Source organism: Parambassis ranga, chromosome 8, assembly GCF_900634625.1.
Source record: "Parambassis ranga chromosome 8, fParRan2.1, whole genome shotgun sequence".
Lineage (NCBI taxonomy): Eukaryota > Metazoa > Chordata > Actinopteri > Ambassidae > Parambassis > Parambassis ranga.
Window position 1 is genome coordinate 2,491,999 of NC_041029.1, and position 20,950 is coordinate 2,512,948.

General features: G+C 44.6%; 1 protein-coding gene across 1 annotated transcript in view; it reads right to left on the reverse strand.

Annotated features, from left to right (window-relative positions):
* Positions 1–359: 359 nt before the first annotated feature.
* Positions 360–20,950, reverse strand: part of LOC114439334 (voltage-dependent T-type calcium channel subunit alpha-1I-like) — a 111,021-nt gene continuing 90,430 nt past the window's right edge. Inside the window, exons 28-37 of the mRNA XM_028411191.1 lie at positions 19,942–20,075; positions 19,625–19,695; positions 17,973–18,051; positions 16,907–17,028; positions 14,780–15,223; positions 10,945–11,094; positions 6,902–7,039; positions 3,510–3,714; positions 3,091–3,326; positions 360–3,012 (exon numbers count right to left, since the gene is read on the reverse strand). Of these exons, the coding sequence (XP_028266992.1) occupies positions 2,311–3,012; positions 3,091–3,326; positions 3,510–3,714; positions 6,902–7,039; positions 10,945–11,094; positions 14,780–15,223; positions 16,907–17,028; positions 17,973–18,051; positions 19,625–19,695; positions 19,942–20,075 (2,281 nt within the window). The 3' untranslated portion in view covers positions 360–2,310. The remainder of the gene's footprint in view (positions 3,013–3,090; positions 3,327–3,509; positions 3,715–6,901; positions 7,040–10,944; positions 11,095–14,779; positions 15,224–16,906; positions 17,029–17,972; positions 18,052–19,624; positions 19,696–19,941; positions 20,076–20,950) is intronic.

Here is a 20,950-nt window from a genome sequence, read left to right on the forward strand (position 1 = left end):
TGTTTTTGACGGAAAGGTGTTCCACTCAAGGAGCATCGGATCACTTATTGTTTTTAATGTTAACTGTGACGCTGAGAGATCCTGATCAAGTCTTTGTTTTCCCTGGAGAGGATGTGCTGATTAATAACATTCATGTATGTGTAGGAAGAAAAAAACATTCTTTGTGTGACTTTTTTTTTGCTGAGTTTTTTTTTGTGGTTTTAAAAAACACTGCGGCAATCCCTTTAACTTTGTACAATTTTATGAAATGCATACTAATGATATAATCAGGGTCACTGGCAGCAATGCACACATGCAAAATACAAAGATATGTACAAATGTGAACACTTAAGGTGTGTTCAGACTGAAGACGAGCAAAATTTCAGAGGTGGCATGGCTGCACACACACACACACCCTCACACACACACAGGGCAACACAAATTGAAAATCATGATTTCATATCACACACACTCGCCGGTGCTGTTTGTGCATCAGTGAAAGTTGTGCGAATGAAAGCAGGGTGAAAGTTTGCTTCGTGTTCTGTCTGAGCACAGCTTAAGCACATCTTTAAAGTTTGTAGTGGTTTTTACCCCCCGACCTGAGTTCAATAACCTCATTTTGTTGTTCCAATTGGAGCCCCTCTCTGACGGGGCAGAGGTGCCGTCTGATTGGATGAGCAGAAGCGCAAACAGACAGCAATGAATACTGCTCTGAGGAGATAAAAATCACATTGACATCATTTACACAGGGCATACACGTAGAACATTTATTGCTGTGTTTCCAGGCTTTAACCTTTGATCACTGACACACAGATTTGTCTCAGAAAGATTGGAGGATAAATCTCTGAAGCTAAAACAGCCCTTGGTTGCTTCGTGTTTCCTTCTTCAACCGTATCCTCACGGACAAACAGGACACCTGAAGTCAAGAACACACCCACACACATACACACACGTCTCTCACATGTTAATACCTAACTCCATGTGACAGGAACATAGTCATCAAAGTGATTTTGCATGATAAAAAAGGTCAAACCCTCCGAGTGTCTCACATCACCTCATTCAAATTAAAGGTAATGATCAGAGGGATACAACAGTCTACCTCTAGAAATCAAGAGGATGGAGGAGAAGAAGCCAAAAATAAGCTTGCATTAAAAGATTTGTGTGTGTGTGGGTTGCTACAACATACTGAGTGTGATGGGGAAGAGGAGATGAGTGCATTTCAAGAATAAGCATACTGTATTGCAATCCCAGAACCATGCTTAAGGAACACCGATGTGCTCGATATGTTGTGGTGTAACGCTCAAATTAAAGCTTTCGGAGAGATTTTTTTTGAGTTTTTGTTTTTTGTTTCAGGCTAAAAGCAAACAGAGGAGTCCTCCATGTGGTGAGTGAATATGGCGGTTCCCATCTCCAACCTCTGATGAACAAAAAAAATCCAGCAGGAACCAGTGTTCCCACAGGGAGATGTGCTGGAGGGAACAATCACTTCAGCGCACACAGTTTTAAATTTTTTGCTTCGTTGTCGTCCACAACTTTTAAAAAATGTTATAAAACTGGAAGCCACTGGCAGACAAAAAGTCCTAGAAGATGAGTCGAACAGGGACAAACACCGGCACGTGCCTATTATTCTCTTCTCTACAAAAATAGTGGAATAGAAATCACATGGTCATCACCCGACACTGACATCTCGATACACTTCCGTATATAGGTAAAAATCTTGGTTAAATGCAATCCCATCATGCATTCAAAGGTCCAGCAGCGACGCTTTTTGTCAAAAAAGGAGTGTGCTTAAAGTGTCACATGACGATCCAGCTCATGATCTCACGTAGACACACAAAGAAAAATCAGTCACACCTCTGCAGAGGTGCAGTGATGAGGACAAATGAAGTCATGCCTTAGATACCTGAGGCAGTGCTCACACACACACACACATACTGCTCTCACACACACTCCTGAACTCTCCTCCACCTCTGATCTCAGCAGAAGGTCGAGTCGGACCTGTTGTTTCCGTCTGCCGCAGCAGATGGACGTTATATCCGCTCTCTGCTTTTTCCAGCCGGCCTCCATCCGGATGCTCCGCCCACTTCCTCGCTGCACTGCCTCTGTGAACCACAGACTCTGCAGGCGTCCACGAGCTCCGTGGGTCTCAGACCACAACCATGTCTCCTTACGTAGCACAAAACAGGACTCGTCACAAATGTATCGAAAAGGTTTGGGCGGGGTAAGAGATGAGGATTCGGCCCTCTGTCTCACTGATGAAGCAGAAACAGCGGGACAGCGATGGGTTAGATCCAAGGAATGGAGTGACAAAGAAAGAGTGAGCAACACGTTTCATCTGTTTTTTCGACAAGGCCCTACTGTTGTTTGGCTTGAGCTCTTCCCTTTCAGCCCTGGTTCCCTCTCGCCTTTTTCCCCTCTTCTGTCTCCTTGCCTTGAGTCGGCTGTCCAAGGGTTGGCCAGGAAGCCCTGTGAGTCCATGAGCTCCAGGCCCAGAATCTCTCTGCGGCCCTCCCTGCCACGGGAGGACAGCAGCATGCCCCCTTGGTCCAAGCTGCCTGTGCTGTTGCACTTCTTCACCGCTCCTCCCGGGTACACCAGCGAGCTAGGTGACAGCAGTGAGGTCAGCGACAGGCTGCTCATCACTTCCGACAAGTGTTCGCTGTTTCCTGCTTGGCTGGAGCCGCAGCCGCCAATGGACGAGCCGATGCCAATGCCCAGGTCCTCGTCTGACGGATCGATGGAGTCGTCGCGGGTGTAGCCCGGGCTGGTGCTGCCACGTCCGCTGCTCTGGCTTCGCTGGTGACCCCTGGTGGCCAGAAGGGTTAGAGCTGATGAGGGGGTCGGCCTCAGCTTCAGGGTCTGCACAGGAGAGGAAATGGTGGTGGTGTCATCGGGTGGCAGGTGAGGTAAGGGAGCTGATGGTTCCAAGTTCTGAGGTGGAGAGACACTGAAGCTCAGGCCCTCCTCCAGGGTGGTCTGCAGGCTGCCCTCAGAGCTGCCCGTGGCGAGGGACGAGTCGCTGTGAGAGGGGTACTAAAAAAAAAAGCACACAACACATGAAGCCAACACAAAACACTTGCAGGTGTCTTTTAGATCTCTAAGTTGCCTAACCTGTGTATAGAGCTTCTTTCTGTGCGTTCCGGGGGTTCGGAATGAGGCCCAGGAGGCCGGCGAGGTCAGCCTGAGACCCCTGGACAAACGCAGGCTCCTGCTGCGTGGAGGTACAGGGATGGCTGCTCCTGCCGGGTGGAAGAACTCTGAGGGCAGATGGAAGAGAGCAGAAATACCACTGGCTCCTCCTCCACCATCTTTGTTTCTGTCCTTGTTGCTGCTGCTGGAAACACCACCTTCAGGAAGAAACACACTGTCCAAATCTGTCCTGCTGACAGACCACTTATTCTTTCCCTCGTCAGTACAATAGATCCAGACCTTTTTTTTTGTCAAAACAGGTCATGTCTGCACATGTGCACACAGTGTGGTCTATCTAAGCTAACCTAACATTGTGTACGGAATACAGTTGATTTACTAACCAGGGCTGCACTGAGCCGAGCATGTATGAGCTGGGTATGTCTGCATCTCCATCTCCTGTGTCTCCACCTCATCCCTGCATGGTGGGCCTGAGCCCTGTACCTGGCTCAGCACCACGGTCTGAGTCTGGAGCAGGTGGCCTCCTTCATGACTTCCGCCGCTGCTGCCGGTCTCCTCGGAGCTGTGGGAGCCGCTATGACAGCGTCCCTGCAAAAAAACATACACAGAAGTGAGGAACGTTTTCTAATTAAAAAAAAATTAATGTTACTTTGAAAATGAATTATTAATCATAAAAAAAGGAATTTAAAGGAATTTTCTTTGTAGAAAAATGTTAAATTATATTATTATATTATGAGAAGGCTTCATAGCTTTGGAAATGTTTTTATGAGTTTGAAAGAATAAATCTTTCAACATACAAGCACGACTCTAAAAACTAAGATGTTGAAATATTGAGAAGGATAAAACATCATTTATGTGAACAGACACACAGCATTGCTCTTATTACTTCAGCATTTGCATTGAAACTATTTTCTGAGCCTAACCATGATATATTTTAATGATTTATGTTGCAGTGAGGGAAAACAATGTCTGATAAATAAAGACTCTAACTCTACCTCTGTCTTCTACCTCTAATGAGCCACGCTGTGTGATTGCTGGCTTATCTGACTATCCAGAACCAAGAGGCATTACCCCATTATAGAGAAAGGATGGACGATAAGGGCTGCAGATAGAAGGAGGTGAAGAACAGGTGTGCAATTACTGGAGGGGTAACACTGAGAGAGGGGAAGCATAAAAGATTAAGCCTAGAGGGGTGGACAGCAGGTTCAAGGAAGGGAGACACTGGAGTCACCCAGGAGAGCAACTGCAGGGAGAGCCGGCAGATTTATTCATGAGGCGGTCCGTGGTGGAGAGAGACCTCTTCAAAGACAAGATAGTTAAGCTGATGTATGGAGAGATCTGTGGCAAAAAAATGAAAAATCCCCAGAGAGCCTACAGCAGAGCCCAGAAACTGATTTTATGATGCTAATTTGTTTTGTGCTTCCAGGAAAGAAAAACACCATCAGGGACTTTTGGCCACTGTTGGACTGTCCTGCACGAGAAGGACGCCAGGGCAGAATTCTATCCTGTAATCTCTTACATCTACTGTATGTGCATGTGTATCTGTAATCTGATGGTGTTTTCACACTGTCAAACCGCTGTGAAGTTCATGGAAACTATAGAAAGTCGTACCATACACATGTACGGGTGGAGGAGGAGGACCTGCTGACTCTGATGTACAATGAGTAATGGTGAGTGTGGGCAGTATCCAGTGACTGTAAGTACTGTGAGTACTGTGAGGTGTGTGTGTACGTACAGAAGGAAAGGAACATTTTCAATTTTACCAAAAAATTCCAAGGCTTGGATCTGTGCATTAAAATAGAATATAAAAATTTAAAAAATATTTTTCAGCATTTTGAATCCTTAAAAAAAGTCAGATTTTAAAATTGTCATAATTTCAGTTGTTTTACAAAAACTTTTCAGGTGGTTTCTTAGAACTTTTATATAAAATTCTTATATATTGAAAACAGGCTATTATATAATAATATATAATATATATAATATATTATAGTTTATATATTTAAATACAATTCTCATTATGTTTCATTGTTGCTCATATTAACTAATGAATGATGTTAGTTAGTTACTGTAGTATTAGGGATGTCCCATTCAGGTTTTTTTGCCTTTGAGTCCGAGTCCGAGTCATTTGATTTTGAGTATCTGCCGATACCGAGTCCCGATCCGATACTTTCAAGATTCTCTATAAAGGTAGTAAATAGGATTTCAGACACGCAGCAGCTCATCGAGACCTCGCACCAAAAGCAACTGCCATACCTAGGCCTGTCATGATAACAGATTTTGCTGGGTGATTAATTGCCAAGAGAAATTATTGCGATAATCGATAATATTGTCGTTTTGAGACCATGTTCAACTAATATAATGATAACGACATATAATGCAAGTACACCCTTTCAAAGATCAATAAACTTTAATTTCTAAAGAACATTAAACACTGGAAAGGCCCTCAATCATCAACATTATTATTATTATTATTATTATTATTATTATTATTATTATTATTATTATTATTATTATTAATGATATTAATATTAATGTTGATATTATTATGAGTAGTGGTAGGCCTATTACCATAGCTTATCTGAGCATAGTCAATGGAGTTAAGTCAAACCAACCAGCACGTCATGAGCAACAGAGCCAAACAACACGCACTCTCTGGGAGTGGGCTCACCTGTACGCACATGTGCTTGTGTGCGCACGTGTTTGCTTTTGCATGTGTGTATGCGCATCAGGCCGCTGCAGACAGCTGCATGTAGAGAGCCACCATGTAGACAGAAACACATAGAAACTGACAGCAGAGATGGCACAAGAGGACTGGGCAAGAGAACTAGAATGGGTGGCGCTGCAGCGAGTGCCGCCAGTGAGAAGGCAGAGAACTTCACTCGTACAACGCGGACTCTCTCTGATAGCAGGTTCTATACATGAGCATGTTTAGTGTCGTGGTGAATTTGGCAAAGTGTTGAAACGGTGTTGAGCAGCTCCACAGCTCTCTGTGTTGCTGTAACGTCCAAGCCCTGCAGTGCTGAGACGCACCATGGCGACGCAGACAGCGAGCTGACCGTGGTCTGCTCAGAACATCCCGTAAACGTTACACAATGAGTTAAAAAATAAGAACTACCTGTTGACTTGACACATTTTAAGACAGAAGCCGTGGGACATATAAAGTCCGACGGCCTTTATACGCTACGCACCGGAGTGACGCCTTTTGTCATCCAGTCTCTTTGGCAGCGAGAGGGAGAGAGAGAGAGAAAGAGAGGAAAACAAACCAGCATGCAAATGTAATTTATCGCGGCCGAAAAACTTATCGAGCCCATTTAATTTATCATGCAATTAATTGATTTATTGTTTATCGCAACAGGCCTAGTCATACCCCTACACTACAGGACACAGAGCCACCCTGCACAGAAGACGTTAACTTTGAGAGCCCTAATATATCCGAGTCCTGATCGGGAGGTAACATCCGATTCCGATCGAGTCTGAAATCACGTAATCGGGCCCGATTTCCAATCACATCATCAGATCGGGACATAAGATAAGAGATAAAAAAGTCATCCCTACATCCCTATGTAGTATGGTTATTTTTGACTTTTTCTGACTTTATGTAATATTTTCTACCCATTTTTTTCTTGAACTGCTGCAAAGTACATGAAAACATTTAGGATTACAGTAAGTTTCAAACAGAACAGTATCGTCTGCATAAAGTAGTATTTCTGCATTGGAAAACTTCCTGTAGACATAATTGATAAATCTCACTTGCTCCCTCTGTGCTTGTACACACCTTGCTGTCTTGCGCCAGCAGCTGATAGGCCATGTGTTCATCCAGGCTGAGGTCATCTGGCAGCGCAGGCGAGGAGGACTTGTCTGAGAGCTGCTCCGACTTTAGCGATGCCTGTTCGATCTCTGCCATCCTGATCTGCTGCAGAGAACTTTCGTCAGTTACTCGTGCCTTTAAAAAACCAACAGAGCAGCATGAAGTCGGATTTATATGTACAGAGATATGATTTCTTTCCTTGTTCAGTGTCTGACAGATAAAACCTCCACCAAGCTGCTTCACCACACTGACAAAAAGGCCATGATGCTGTGGCACCTGTCCATAATGAGATCATGGTAAGAGCACTGTCAGCATAAAAAACAGGATGAATGGGAGGCGAGAGGCAGATATCCAGGCACACATCCTGAAGAGACGACATGGCCAAAATAACAGAGACTCCTGTTAATTGTTCCAGCACTGGCTCCAGCTCAGGCTGAGGCTGCTTCAGCAGAGCTGTAGGCCTCTCTGCACAGAGTTCTAGCTTCTCAGCTAGCACTCATGAGCCGGGGTGGATTGTCGGCGATGTGCTCGAGCAGCATTTCTTTAAAGAGACAGAGCAATAAATAGCCAGAAAGAAAAGGCAAATTAAAAGGGTGTCGAGTGAAATCCGATGAAGTGCGGCCGGTTAGCGATATATTAACACATGCCAGCAGGCAAGAATGAGAGAGTGGTTCTACAGGAAGAATCATGGCTAATACGAGGCCGTAAATTATCATTAGCCGAGCCCCCCCTCCAGGAAAGAGAGAGAGAGAGCAGGAGGAGATGAGGCAAAGCAGTGCAGCTGATTCATTTAAAGGGACTATTTTACAGTTTCCCTTCCATGCACTGGTGTTTACTGACTATTTGTTTCTGTGTGACCTGCTCTCTGTCTCTGAGGCGGGCTGTAAATATCTTCAGTTTATCGACAGGTGGAGGAAGCTACAGCCACTCTCGTCCTGTATCCTCGGCTGTGCCTCCAGGGACAATGAAAAAGCACAACGGGTACAGGACGAGATGCTACACCGCCGCTCCCACGGTAACTGCAGACACACTGAAGCACTCACTAACGAGGGGGGGGACTCGAGGCCAGAGGCAAATGAAAGTGCCCACAGCTGCAGCAGCAAAGCTTGGTTCTGTTCAGCGCTGGATGAGTGTGACTGAAAAGAAAATAAGAATGGCTAACATCTCAGAGCCGAGCCTGTCCAGCTGAACAGGGCGAGTGTATGTGATATCATTATGCTGCAACCCAGGAGCAACACACACACACAGTCATCAAAGACAAAATATTTTTATGTATTCTATCATTTCTCCCAGCATCACACCCTCTATATATTATGCTCCATGTGATCCAAAGGCCTGAAGGAAATTCAAGTTCTCTTGTTACATAATCATGTTATAAAGTTTCTCATAATTGTTTCTCATTTAGAAAAATATTCTCAATATTTACAAATTGTAAAAATGTTTCTAATATATTGATTTTTTTTGCATAATTTTAAAAATGTTTCTAGAATTTTAGAGGTTGATCATTTTGAAAAAAAATACAAAATGTTCATAGTGTGATATTAAAGAGGTATTCAAAAAAATCTAATTACAATGAAAAACTTATTTTTAGGTTTCTTTCTTAGGCAATTTTTAGGTAAAGTGAATAATTTTATTCAGAGGGAAACATGATGAAAATGTTGATTTAAAAAAAAATAACTCTCATTGTGAAAATTTCCTTAAGTTGAAACAAAAAAAACAAAAAAACAAAAATATAACGTTTTTTGATGAGGTGAGTATTGTGCCACATAATCTTTTCTGTCAGATTCTAGGCCTTTTATTTAAATCTCTAACATAAACCATGTTGACAAACTTTCGTGTCGTTTGTTTATTCAATCAAATGAACAGCAAAGACCTTCACGGCTCCACTGAACTGATCCCTGCAGACTGCAGTCACCCTCCAGCTGCAGCTCATCCCAAACACTCATTACGCCTACACACACACACAGGTGTCCCGCTGTGCCTTAAACACAACAACATAACTGCACATCACAGGGAGAGTTTGCGAACAACACACACACACACACACACACACACACACACACACACCTAATGCAAGTCAGATGTTTGCAGAACATGGAGGGTGAAGGAGAACAGAAGTGGATCAGATAGAGTAAATCAGAGAAAGAAAGAGTTAGCAGGAGGAGGGAGCTTATCAAAGAATGGAGGAGAGATTGATGCTTTGACAGCGGCTGCAGACAGGCAGAAAGCCTGGCTGACAGGTGAGGAGGTGTAGAGCCCAGTTATTGCTTTTCCTGAGCTGACCTGCTGCACTTTGTCATCGTGACAGACACAGGACAGTGTGTGTGTGTGTGTGTGTGTGTGTGTGTTTTATGCAGGATCTCCTGCTTACAGAAACACCCTACCATGTGAGCAGGAGGGAGAGATGCTGTTGGTGCGTGCATGCATACATCGTCAGGAATGGTTGCATGTGTGTATGCATGCAAAGGGGCCTCATTAATCCACAAAGTTGCTTTTATCTTGTGCTGATATGTTTAATTAAGTCCCTGTTATGCTGGAACATGGCGGCACAGAGAGAAGCTGACACGCTCTGTAAAGCGTGAACTTTGTGTGATGAATGAAGCCCTGCAGTGTGTTTAAATGAGGGGGCGTGCACATGTTCCCGTGTGTCACCCTACATGCATGCGAGCTGCACATCAGTGTGTGTGTGTGTCTGTTGTGTTAGGTTGTGTGCATATTTGAGAAAGTTCTGCAAAGCGTTTGATGCAGGCTAAAATATCGGCACCTACTGTTCCTGGAACATCCTGCACAGGCGAAGGTCGACTTCTGCAGGATACATTTCTGCCTTCACACCTTTATGTATTTCAAACTGTGTTTATTTTCATCCACCACCTGCAGCTATTCTTATGAGAGCGAGAAATGAGTCCAATATTTGGTTCAGGTACAGCAGGATTTTATAAATGATGACGATCTCTGCTGAGCTGCAGAAAATAAAGTCTAAAAGTAAATTTGATGTGAAGCCGCTGCAGCTCACACAGATGTTTCTGTGAATGCACTGAAAGCTACTAAACATAAAACTTTATAAGCTGTTTTTACTGCATTAATATGGAGACAATGCATTTTATTCTGGCTGCAGGTCAAAATAAATCAGAAGGTCTCCTCACAAGCAGCCGGAGATTTGTCTAGTAAATTATTCAGCTGTGATGTTTGTGTGACACAAACGATGTATGATAGATTCATAGCCTCTGGTAGAAGGAGTCACACTCAGTCCAGCACTGGTGGAGCACATAAAACTCTTTTTGTAGTAGCTGGCAGCTTGGACCTCCAGAGGGGTTCTACCATCTAGAAGGCGACCACTGAGCTCCTCCTCCTGTTGGAGAGGTGTCAGTGTGAGGGTGTAGATCAGGTGAACAGGTGTTGGATGATGGTGGACTTGTTGGTTTTCCTCCTGTAGCTGTCTCAAAGATCAGTGTAGTCGGCCCCTGTAACAGTGTGACCCTTTACCAGGTGCCCATCAGCAGAAAACAGAGACCATCACCTTGATGCAGACCTCACTGATTTGGAGACTGTGTCTGTTTCCACTGTTTGGATTGTTCTCTGCTCTCTGGTTGGAAGTGGTGGACCCAAGTCTGATCCATGGTTACAGACTGCTGCAGAAATCTCTCAGGATCCAACTCAGAAATGACAGATTGTCTCTGGATCTTCTCATCAGGCCCAAAGGGAGCTGACAGCTCAGTCATTTGGAGTTTGTTGTGTGTGGATAACTGCGTTCCTGGGAGACACCCAGCTGATGTTCCACTGTGTCATGTCATGGGTCGTCGTCCAGACTTCACCACATTCCACGGCTCTCCTTCAGAACTTCTCCTTCTACCTCAGGCCATGAATTTATCAATCATACCCCCTAACAAGCAACCAAGCCAATTAATCAAAGCTCGCTCTTCTGTTTTGTGGATGATTCTAACATGTGGGACCATCTAGTGTGTGTGTGTGTATGTGTTATCGTGTGTGTGCATCAGACAGGGTGGTGGTACCTCTTGCGGGTGGCCCTTGCAGTCTTTGCAGATGGGCGGAGGAGAGGAGTAGTGGTGGAAGACCGAACCGGAGAGGTTGTCGATCATCAGCATCTCCCCCTCTAACGTATCCTTGATGAGGAGAGATACGCTGTCCAACCACTGGCTCTCCTGGAACACATACACACACACACACGCACGTATACACACGCACAGACACACACACACAAACACGCACACGGGACGCAGGCCGGCAGACCAGAATGCACGCAGGCGCAAACAGGTGCACATGCGAACATGCGAGGACAAGAGAACACGTAGGGAAATGCATACAGCATCGTTTATTAAAAAGAGGCCTGTGTGTGTACACGCACACATACAAAAAATGCACAGGGTGAGAAATGTGCCAGAAAATTACACACACACACACACGAATCAACCACAACATCTCGGCCTTTAGGGCCAAACACTGTTCTCTCTGGGAGGAAAAAAAAGCTCCTCAATAATAAAACTCCAAACACTCATTAGCTGCAGTAACACATCATTTCACTATCAAAGCCTTGAGCAGTGCGAGTGCTGCAATTACATTTGATATATCACCTGAATTAGGCCGTTCAATACCTTGTTGAAACAATTTAAGATTTAAGCATTTGTGCTTTGTGCTGCGGGTATTATTAGGTTTAAAGCAGGAATCATTCAGGGATTTTTCTGCCATTTAAATGATCCCTGCTCGCTTCAATCTCATCTGCCAGATTGTGTTTTTATTTATTTTTTTTTAATCTGGCAGAAAAAAAAAACTAATTTCAAAGTGATATCTGGCAGCGTGCTGAATTTCACAATGGATCGGAGGCCTGGAGCGCATTCCTAACAGCCAAAATAACCGCATTACATCAGAAGCTGTGAAATAAGGTCGCTTCTCTTCAGGCCCCACGCAGGCCTATTTTCGTAACACTTTTTTTTTTTTTTTTTACAATGCTGCTTATAAGAAAGCGCACCCAGCTCTGTTATGCAAACACACACTTCTGACTCACACGTTACATTACAATCAGTCATATTTTGAACAGAGAAAGGTTACTGTACTCCCAGCGGGATAAATATACACACACTGCTTTATGAAACAGCACTGCAGAACACACACACACTCACAGACAAACCCAATATAGTCCATTCTGAGTAGGTGGAGAGTTTAATATAAAAATAATGTTTGATTGACTGCAGTAGCCGGTGTGCTGGCCTCCATTAATAACTGTATTAGTGGACAACAATAGGGCTTGTCTGCAGGGAATGGAGGCAGAGAGAGAGCTGAAATTAATTACTGCCTCTATCTGACTGTCACTGGCTCAGCTATTATCTGTGTGTGTCTGTGTGAACTTACTGTGTCTCCTTTAGTGCAATATATTACCCCTTATTTCAACATGTCAGAGAAAGGGCCTTTTTATGACATAGTCTGCATTTATGTTTTTATTTATTTGCGCCTCTAACACCGTCATTAATATTAATATTAATAAATACATTTTATGGTATTAACATTAATAAATAAGGCTGTTTTGCAGTGCAGTAGTTAGCGTGCTAACCACATAGCACCACCCCATACCATTGTCTAATATAATTTGGTCACAGCATGCTGGAATAGTGAAACAATTAGTGCTTAAGAAGATTTCCAACATTGGCTAAACTTATGAAGTTATGATTTTATGTATGCTAAAACATCCATCCATCATCCATTACCCACTCCATCCTGCAGTGCAGGGTCATGAGGGGGGGTTAGGGTTAGGGTTAACACCCTGGACAGGTCACCAGTCCATCGCAGGGCAACACACACACACCTATGGGCAATTTAGAGTGACCAATTAACCTAACAAGCACTTCTTCAGAATGTGGGAGGAAGCTGGGGTACCCGCAGAAAACCCATGCAGGCACAGGGAGAACGTGCCCTCACAGAAAGGCCCCAGTCAGTTGAAACCTTCTTGCTATGAGGCGACAGTTCTAACCCCTGCACCACCGTGCTGCCCTATGCTAAAACATGGCAGACATAATTAAAGCTAACTCAGAAACTGACAGATTTGCACACATTAGCCAGCCCACTGATAGAAAAGCCAGTTTAGACCTTAGAGCAAATTGATCTTGTTGGATGAGCAGAAACAATCCTTACTGCTGCTGACGACACAATCTATACTCAGTATACTGCACACCTGGCAAGATAAAGAATGAAGTTTGATGCTAAGACTTATTATTGCTTATGTAGACTATATGTAGAATATTTTTTGTGGTTTGGAGCTATAATGCAAACTATACGTGAAGATTACATACAACTTTCACCACATCTAAAATGGCGCCCCCTCTGTTTGAATTGTTTCATTACAAACTGGTCCTTTAACACAGAGGACGGTTGTGAATAAATTACATCAGATTCTTCACTTCATCACTCATGAGACAGATAACCAGAGGGGGAGGAAAAAAGGGGGGAGCGAGGGAGTGAGGGATGTCTCCAGTGTGTTCTGCATTAAGTTCCTCTGTGAACTAAAAATGGCTCCATGCAGCCAAGTTTAACTCCAAAGGTGAAACTCAGCGGTGAGTCATCTTCATGTGTGTTACTCTGCGGCGCGGCTATCATTAGCCACTTCGTACTGGAAATCTCTGAGCAGAAATCCTTACACACACACACCTGTAACCTGTGTGCAGTCTCATGTGGGTGTGGAAAGGTTAATATGAAAAAAAGCTTCATGAGTAAGCGATTAGAATTTCTTTCACCTCTGCCTGCTTAACAAACACGGTTTGTTGCTATGGCAACAGTGAGGGAGGACAACACACTGTTTAAAATATAAAGTCTAGTTCACATCTGCATGTTTTACGTTGTGGAAACGCCTTGTTGCTGTTTGTTTCAGCATGTCCTCTCTTTGTGTGACCTTTGTCAGAAAAACAAAGAAAAAAGATGCTGACACTGCAGTAGTGTGAGAGGCCGCTGTTTACATCCTGTGTGTTCCTCAAGCTTCTGACTCAAATATGTCATTTTCTCTGTATGAAGAGACACGGAAACAAACCCTGCAAACATACAGAATATTTATATGCACTCGACTAACGTTTCAAACATTATTACAGGAGAAAAGCAAATATAAAAAAAGGCTACATGCTAACAAGTGGCTACATGGGACTACAGACAATGTCATTAAAGGTCATCCAGGTGTTTAAACTGTAGAAGAGGTCAGAGCAGTGAACTTGGTGGTGCTGATGTTATAGTCATGTGACCGTGCTGTAGCTGCTTTATAGCTTAGCATTAGCTTTTAGCTTCTGGCAAGCATATTTAGGCTTCAAATATTTTGATATTTTGTGGCCTAAAAATCCATTTTTTAACAAAAATCTCTGTTGTCTGTTAATTTGTCCTTCAGTGTAGATGAAAGCTTGCTCAACTCCAAAAGTGGTTGTGACTCATAAATAGGGTTAGAAATGACAGAAAATCTTATGGACTACACCCTGATTAAATATCCACAAGATGGTTTAGACTCTGAGGTCACATTTCAGGGCCGCAAAGTCTCTTCCACTCTTTGCCTCTGCTGTGGTGAAACCTGCAGGGTGATGGAGGTGAAGGTGGATGAACTGGGTGGTGGTTGTATTCCCTCCTGCCTACACACCGTCTTTATTGTTATGGAACACAAAATGTGCCAATAGCCACATAGCATGTTAGCAGCTAGCTGCGTTTGGTGCTTCATTTTTTTTTCAAAGGATTTAGACATAAATCTGATTGTTAAGTTGGACCACAATAATGTGGATTTGCTTGAAACATCCATACATGAAAACTCACACACACACCAAACAAACTTTTCATCAGACCCACACACACACACTCACACAGACTCACTTGTGCTGGTGAGTACAGGGTCCGGTTGGAGCTGCGCTGTCCCGGGTGTTGCTGCGTCCTCCTCACCCTGTCCCCTCTGTCACCTCTGGCGCTTCCTCCCCCCCCTCCTTTCTCCCTCCCCGCCGCGCTGCCTCCAGACCCGGCTCCGGCAATGACCAGTCCTTTGTCTGCACCCCCACTCCCGCAACCGGGGGCGCCCATGCAACAGAGGGTGCCCTGGGCCAGCTCCAGCTCAATTTCTGCATCCATCTCCGCCTCCTCTTGGGCCTCCTTGTTGGAGTCGTCCAGGTGCTTCATCAGCACGGCTACCACCACGTTGATGAGCACGAACTGGGCGGTGAGCACAAAGGAGACAAAGTACATGGGCGATATAAACTGAAGGCTCGGATTGCAGGCGTAGTCCACATCGGTGCCGTGGTCAGGCGGGCACTCCCGCAAAGTGTCCTGGAGGAGAAGGAATAATGGAATCAGTTTATGATGCTAACCTTCACATGACCAAAGCAGACAAGTCCACTTATCCCAGGGTATCCTCTGTGTATCCAACGGGACTACACTAATTTATTTTACATATTACCAAAACTGCCACCTAAAGCTGCCATTTGGAGGCTGGCTCCAAAATGAGTCAATCCCCATAGACGTCCCTGTTAAAATGTCCAGCTTTTCAGCAGCTGGTACATACATGTAAACTGTTTTGGTCTTTATTGATAACCTCGAAACATCGAATACAGGGTCTGGGAGTAGGTAGAGATGATGTAGTCGCCATTTTACCATGGCGATGAGTAGAAACATACTGAATAGATGCTGATTGTCTGTAGTTGTCACAAAATCCTGCTGCAGGGTGAACAAACATCAATCTCCTGGGCTAAATGTGGGTCAATACCACCTCTGCTGCTGGTAGATGGCATCCCATCCTTCCTGCGTTCCTCTCCAGTGCTTGCTCAGCACTGGGATCACTGATTTTCTTATTAATGGGAACAGGAGTGAGTCTGCCTCATCGCACACACACACATTAAAAAAAAAAACTCCAATTTTCCCCTGAGTCCACATCTACTACAGTCTCTTCTACACACCTTCAGGCTGCAGCGTGCAGCCGTGGACCATTAACCACACACACGGAGCACAGAGTAAATCTCTGCCACTTTAACCATCAACTCACTACCTGGGCTGTGAGACGCCGGCTTCGGTTTAGTGAGACACAGAGCAAGTAATTAGTCATGCAGTGAGGACTGGAAGGAGAGGAAATAATGAGGGAGAGTGTAGAGAGGGAGTAATAAGAGAGGAAGAGGAGGGGGTTAAAAGAACTGACCAGTTTTTGATGTATTAAATTACAGCAAACGTGTGTGTGTGTGTGTGTGTGTGTGTGTGCGCGCGCGCGTGTGTGTGTGTGCGTGTGAATGGAATAAAATGGAGGCAGGGAGGAGCACAGTGTCTAAATGTCAATCCAAATCAGGCAGCGAGGAGCAGCCTCAGCTCAGAGGGCTAAAATGGTTATGTGTGGTCACAGCCTGGGTGAGATTCTGTGCACTTCCTCCAGAAAACACTTGTCACTTCTGGTTCTGCTCTGACTGAGCTCTGCTGTGCGCATGTTAACCAGAGTGGAAAACAAATGTCCACAGGAAAAACAACAAGAAGGAACACCTCCTGCTGATCTAAATACTGCACTGAATATAAGTACGGACGAAGGGGCCGCCAGCACAGCACCGGTCAGAACCTGAATGATTCCACAGACGCTCTTTGTACAGTTACATACAGTCCTACCCTCTGCTTTATTGTCCCACTGAGAACATGCTGTACAGTTAATATTCAATATGCACCTTTATTTGCACCTTTTCACCACAAGAAGGCACACAGATGAAACGACTGTTTAACCGAGCTAACGTTAGCATAGCTAGTTAAGAAGAAGCCAGTAGCTTTTGTCAGAAAGGCCCCTAGACTTTGAAATAACCTGCCTGAAGAGATAAAGGTCACAAAATCTTATAATGATTTTACATTATTAAAATATTTTAAGTTTGAATTTATTTATTTTTAAAAATTAATTACTGATCATTCCCTATAATTATTACAAATAACATATTTTTTAACCACCACCGTCTCACAGTCATACATGAGAGGAAAATTGGTTGGTACCTTCATGATGCCATTCCAGTTGTCGCCCGTAGAGACTTGAAACAAGGTGAGAAAGGCCATGCCAAAGTTCTCAAAGGTAGCGTGACGACTCATACCCTCACACGGGTAGTCTTCATTACAAACTGCAGGTCAGAGGAGGGAGGCGGGTGGATGGAGGGGGGTGGAGGTGCAAAGATGGAGGTCACATATTAGCAAAGAAAGAAGCCCACACGTCTTAATACATGATCCACAAAACAGCCAGCATCAGTGTCACTAAGCTGCCTGTTGTGGAGTCAATAGAAATGTGACTTTGTTTGTCAGCTTATATCCAAAGATTATCAGTAGAATGGCCTTCTTATCCTCCCCCTGCTAAGCTCACAGGCAGCGCTGCCACTGGCGGCAGCCTCACGAGCCAAATGTGACAGTTTGGAGGATGTATTGTATTTTTTTTCCCCCCAACTTCAATGTGGATATTTTAGGGACAGTGCTTAGTGAGAGAATGGAGGAGAGTGGGCTGATTCCCTGATGGTTGCATCACTGCAGGAGGCTGCACTTTAAAAATGGAAATAAAAGAACAGAAAGAGACAAAAGTTTATTTAAGTCCTGCTGCTTTCATGTGCACAACACTGAGCTTACTGTAATGAGAGCCTGGAACAGTTCACCCACTGGGACAGACAGGAACATATGTTGTAAAGTGTGGAAAACATCCTCAATCCACCGTCACTCCACGAACTGACTGTGACTTAGTTTTTTAGTAATAATGTAATCTGACTCATCCCGCACTTCAATCAAACATGGGGTCACTGATTCCCTGCACAGTACAGACGCTAGCTTGCTAGCTTCAGACAGAGCTGGAGCACGATGGTGGGTGGAGTCTTGCTCAGTTTGGCCAGAGCCCGTTCACTTCCTGTTTATGACGTGTACCGTTCACCTAGATGGCTCTCTCTCTCTCTCTCTCTCTCTCTCTGTGTGTGTGCTCTGTGATGGATGGATCAATCATGTTTTTTTTGTTTTTTTCTCCAGCTAAGCTGTGGTCTGCGGGATAAATTAGCTGTTTGTGTTGTGACGGGACGTTGTGTGAACTCACCAAGTTCTCCAAACAGCTCTACTCCTAAGGCGGCGTAGATGAAAAACAGCAGCATGAAGAGCAGACCCAGGTTACCCACCTGCGACACACACACACACATCATAATAACACAACACAAATTTACTGAGGATTTTCTAAATGCTTTATCCACACATGTTCTGTAATCATGACCCTCAGGGTGCCCTGCAGTTTGGGAAACAGGAAGTGATGCAGGTGATTTCAGGATAGTTTTTGTACCTTTGAGGTCATTCTGCTCAATATTCATTTGTCCACACAGAGTGTTAAAACTTTGGAATACTCTCTTTAAGGCACATTTAGAGCTGATTAAAGAAAAGTGATTGATTTGTGATTAATCGTGGGGCCACTAAGTCAATGGAGTATTGATTGACAGCCCTGGTTTTTGCTGACTGAACCTTCAGTCATGTCTTTGTTTGTATATCTGCAGCTCGGCCATCTTGCTGCTTTGTTTCCCTTTCTTCTGTAAACCCGAGCCTCCTCTGGGGCCGTGCTCATGTTTCTGTGTTTGGCTCGGTTCCACCATGACACTGCCTTCTGTTCACACGACATAATGCTGATGATGATGATGATGTCGCACCGTACACACTCAGGGCCAAATCTAATCTTATCACAGCCTGTCCTCCTTCACAACGTCTTCTATCAGAGCACCAGTCTGCTGCAGAGTGAGGACATGTTACGTCCACAGCTGGACAAAACTACGCTCCGTCTGTGCAGACTCCACCTGTGCAGACTTTACCAAAAAGTCAAATATTTTAAAAAAAGAATCCACTCACGCACACACACCAATGAGTACATTTCCTGCTTACTCAGCGGCGCTGTCCTTCTTCCGTCGTTGAAATGTCAGAACCTCCAGCACAAAGCTGACAGCCCGCCGTTCCATTTTCACAGTGAAACTTACTGTGGTATGAGCTGAGGTTTAATCTCTCACCTGTAAGTGTGTAAGACGATCACTCACACAAAAAAAGGAGAGAGACAGGGGGAGGGGAGGGGGACATGGAACTGTTTAATTAGCCTGAGTTTTAATTACCTCCCCTGCTGCCCTCGGGACGGAGCAGAGGGCTCAGTGTTAATGAGAGCGGGATCAATAGAGGAGAAAGATGAGGAATCTGTTCTCTCACCTCTGCCTGCCCTCCTTTCACCAACACACCTGTTTCCCTTTGTTTGCTTAGACTTAATTTTGATGGTCAGCGGATCTGACTGTGTGCACCTGTGTGTGTGTGTGTGTGTGTGTGCCTAACCTGTCTGACTTTGTCTTCTCTTTGGTCATTGTAAGTGCTGCTATACATGCTGCACCTTGTTTGTTTCAGGGCAGTCTACCCTGATGGACCACTATTTCACAGGATAATACACGCACATCTTTTCATCATTGCAACATGATGCAGGCAGGCTTCACAAATCATCATCATCATCATCATCACTTTTCTTTTTTTGTTTGTGTTTTGCAGTCAGAAAATCTGCCCTTTGTTCACCAACAGCAGTCAGGTCATGAGCCTTTCACTTTTGTCCTCATCAAAGAGCTGTGTTTTTACTTTACAGTGTAATAAAAAGTTTGAGATCTCCGTCCTCTAGGGGGAGAGTGGAGTGTGTGTGTGAGGCAAGCATGAGGAGGGGGGAGATGGTGTGTGTGTGTATACCTGAGGAAGGGCTTGGACCACCGTATCCAACAGGGCTCTCATTCCTGTGGCCATCTTCAACAGCTTTAGCACTGAGAGGGAGGGAGGGAGAGAGAGAGATGGAGAGAGAAAGAGAGTGGAAGAGAGAGAGGGAGGGAGGGAAGGAGAAAGAACGAGACTCTCTGGTTCAATTACAGACTAAATGTGGAACATTAAAGTGTGGAAAGGTCAGTTTGTAATTTTGCTACAGCTAACTGACCTGTAAACGTTTAAAGAGCTTCATATTAACACATGAGTAAGATTCAATCGTGTGTGTGTGTGTGTGTGTGTGTGTATACCTCGTGCGATCCTCAGCACTCTCATGATCCGGATGATGGTGGGGTTGATGGGCAGTGCAGCGCTGATCTCGATCTCTTCCAGAGTGATGCCCATCACTGACAGGAGCACGATGGCCAGGTCGAGCTGGTTCCACCTGGCACCGCCCACAGGTACACACACACACACACAGGAATCAGCAGGTTTCCTCATCTGTTCCACACATAAACAGTATATATTTTATATATTTTCACACACACACACAGACCCAAAAGTAAATGGACAACAACCTGTTTGAAAGACCAACAGGCGCCACTGGTCTGACATCAAAAAATGTGTGTGTGTGTGTGGCTACTTCAGCGAAAATTTAAAGGGGGGTGCTAGTGAGCCTCTTTGCTCCACCCTTCATCAGGGAGACCTATGATATAAAAGAGTTCCCTGGACCTGATTTCTTCTGAGGGAAATTTAATGTCATTGACCTATCTGGATTACTGAAGAGAAGGTGGACAAGAGGGGGAGACAGGGACAGGGAGAGGACGCTGAGACCAAAAAGACTGCAGACAGATGAGTGATGGAATGAGAAGCAGATGGGCGGATACGGGGAGGATTTATCTCACCGCTATCAGCTGGCACTTTGTCTCTTTTATGTAGCGTCAGCAGCAGCCGTGGTAGTCATTGTGCATGAGGTGATTTATGGGCGGATGTTGGAAGGGGCAGAGATGCTCGGTCCAGCTTTAGAAATGGGTCAATGGAGTAGCAGGTTACACACAAACACACTCTACATCAGCTTGTGTGTGTGTGTGTGTGTGGAAACCAAGAGTAAAGAGAATGTGAAAGTCAAACACGTGTAGCTCATGCTGCACATGGTGTCCATTTACTTTTGGTCACATAGCAGCTGCATCCTTCTTCATCAGGTGGATCCCTCGCAACCCAACATATCCCAGAATTCATTGCATGACGGGCATGGTAAACTTAAAAAAACTTGAAGAGTCATCTGCATGTTGCTAGGCAACCGGAGCAGCACATCTTCCA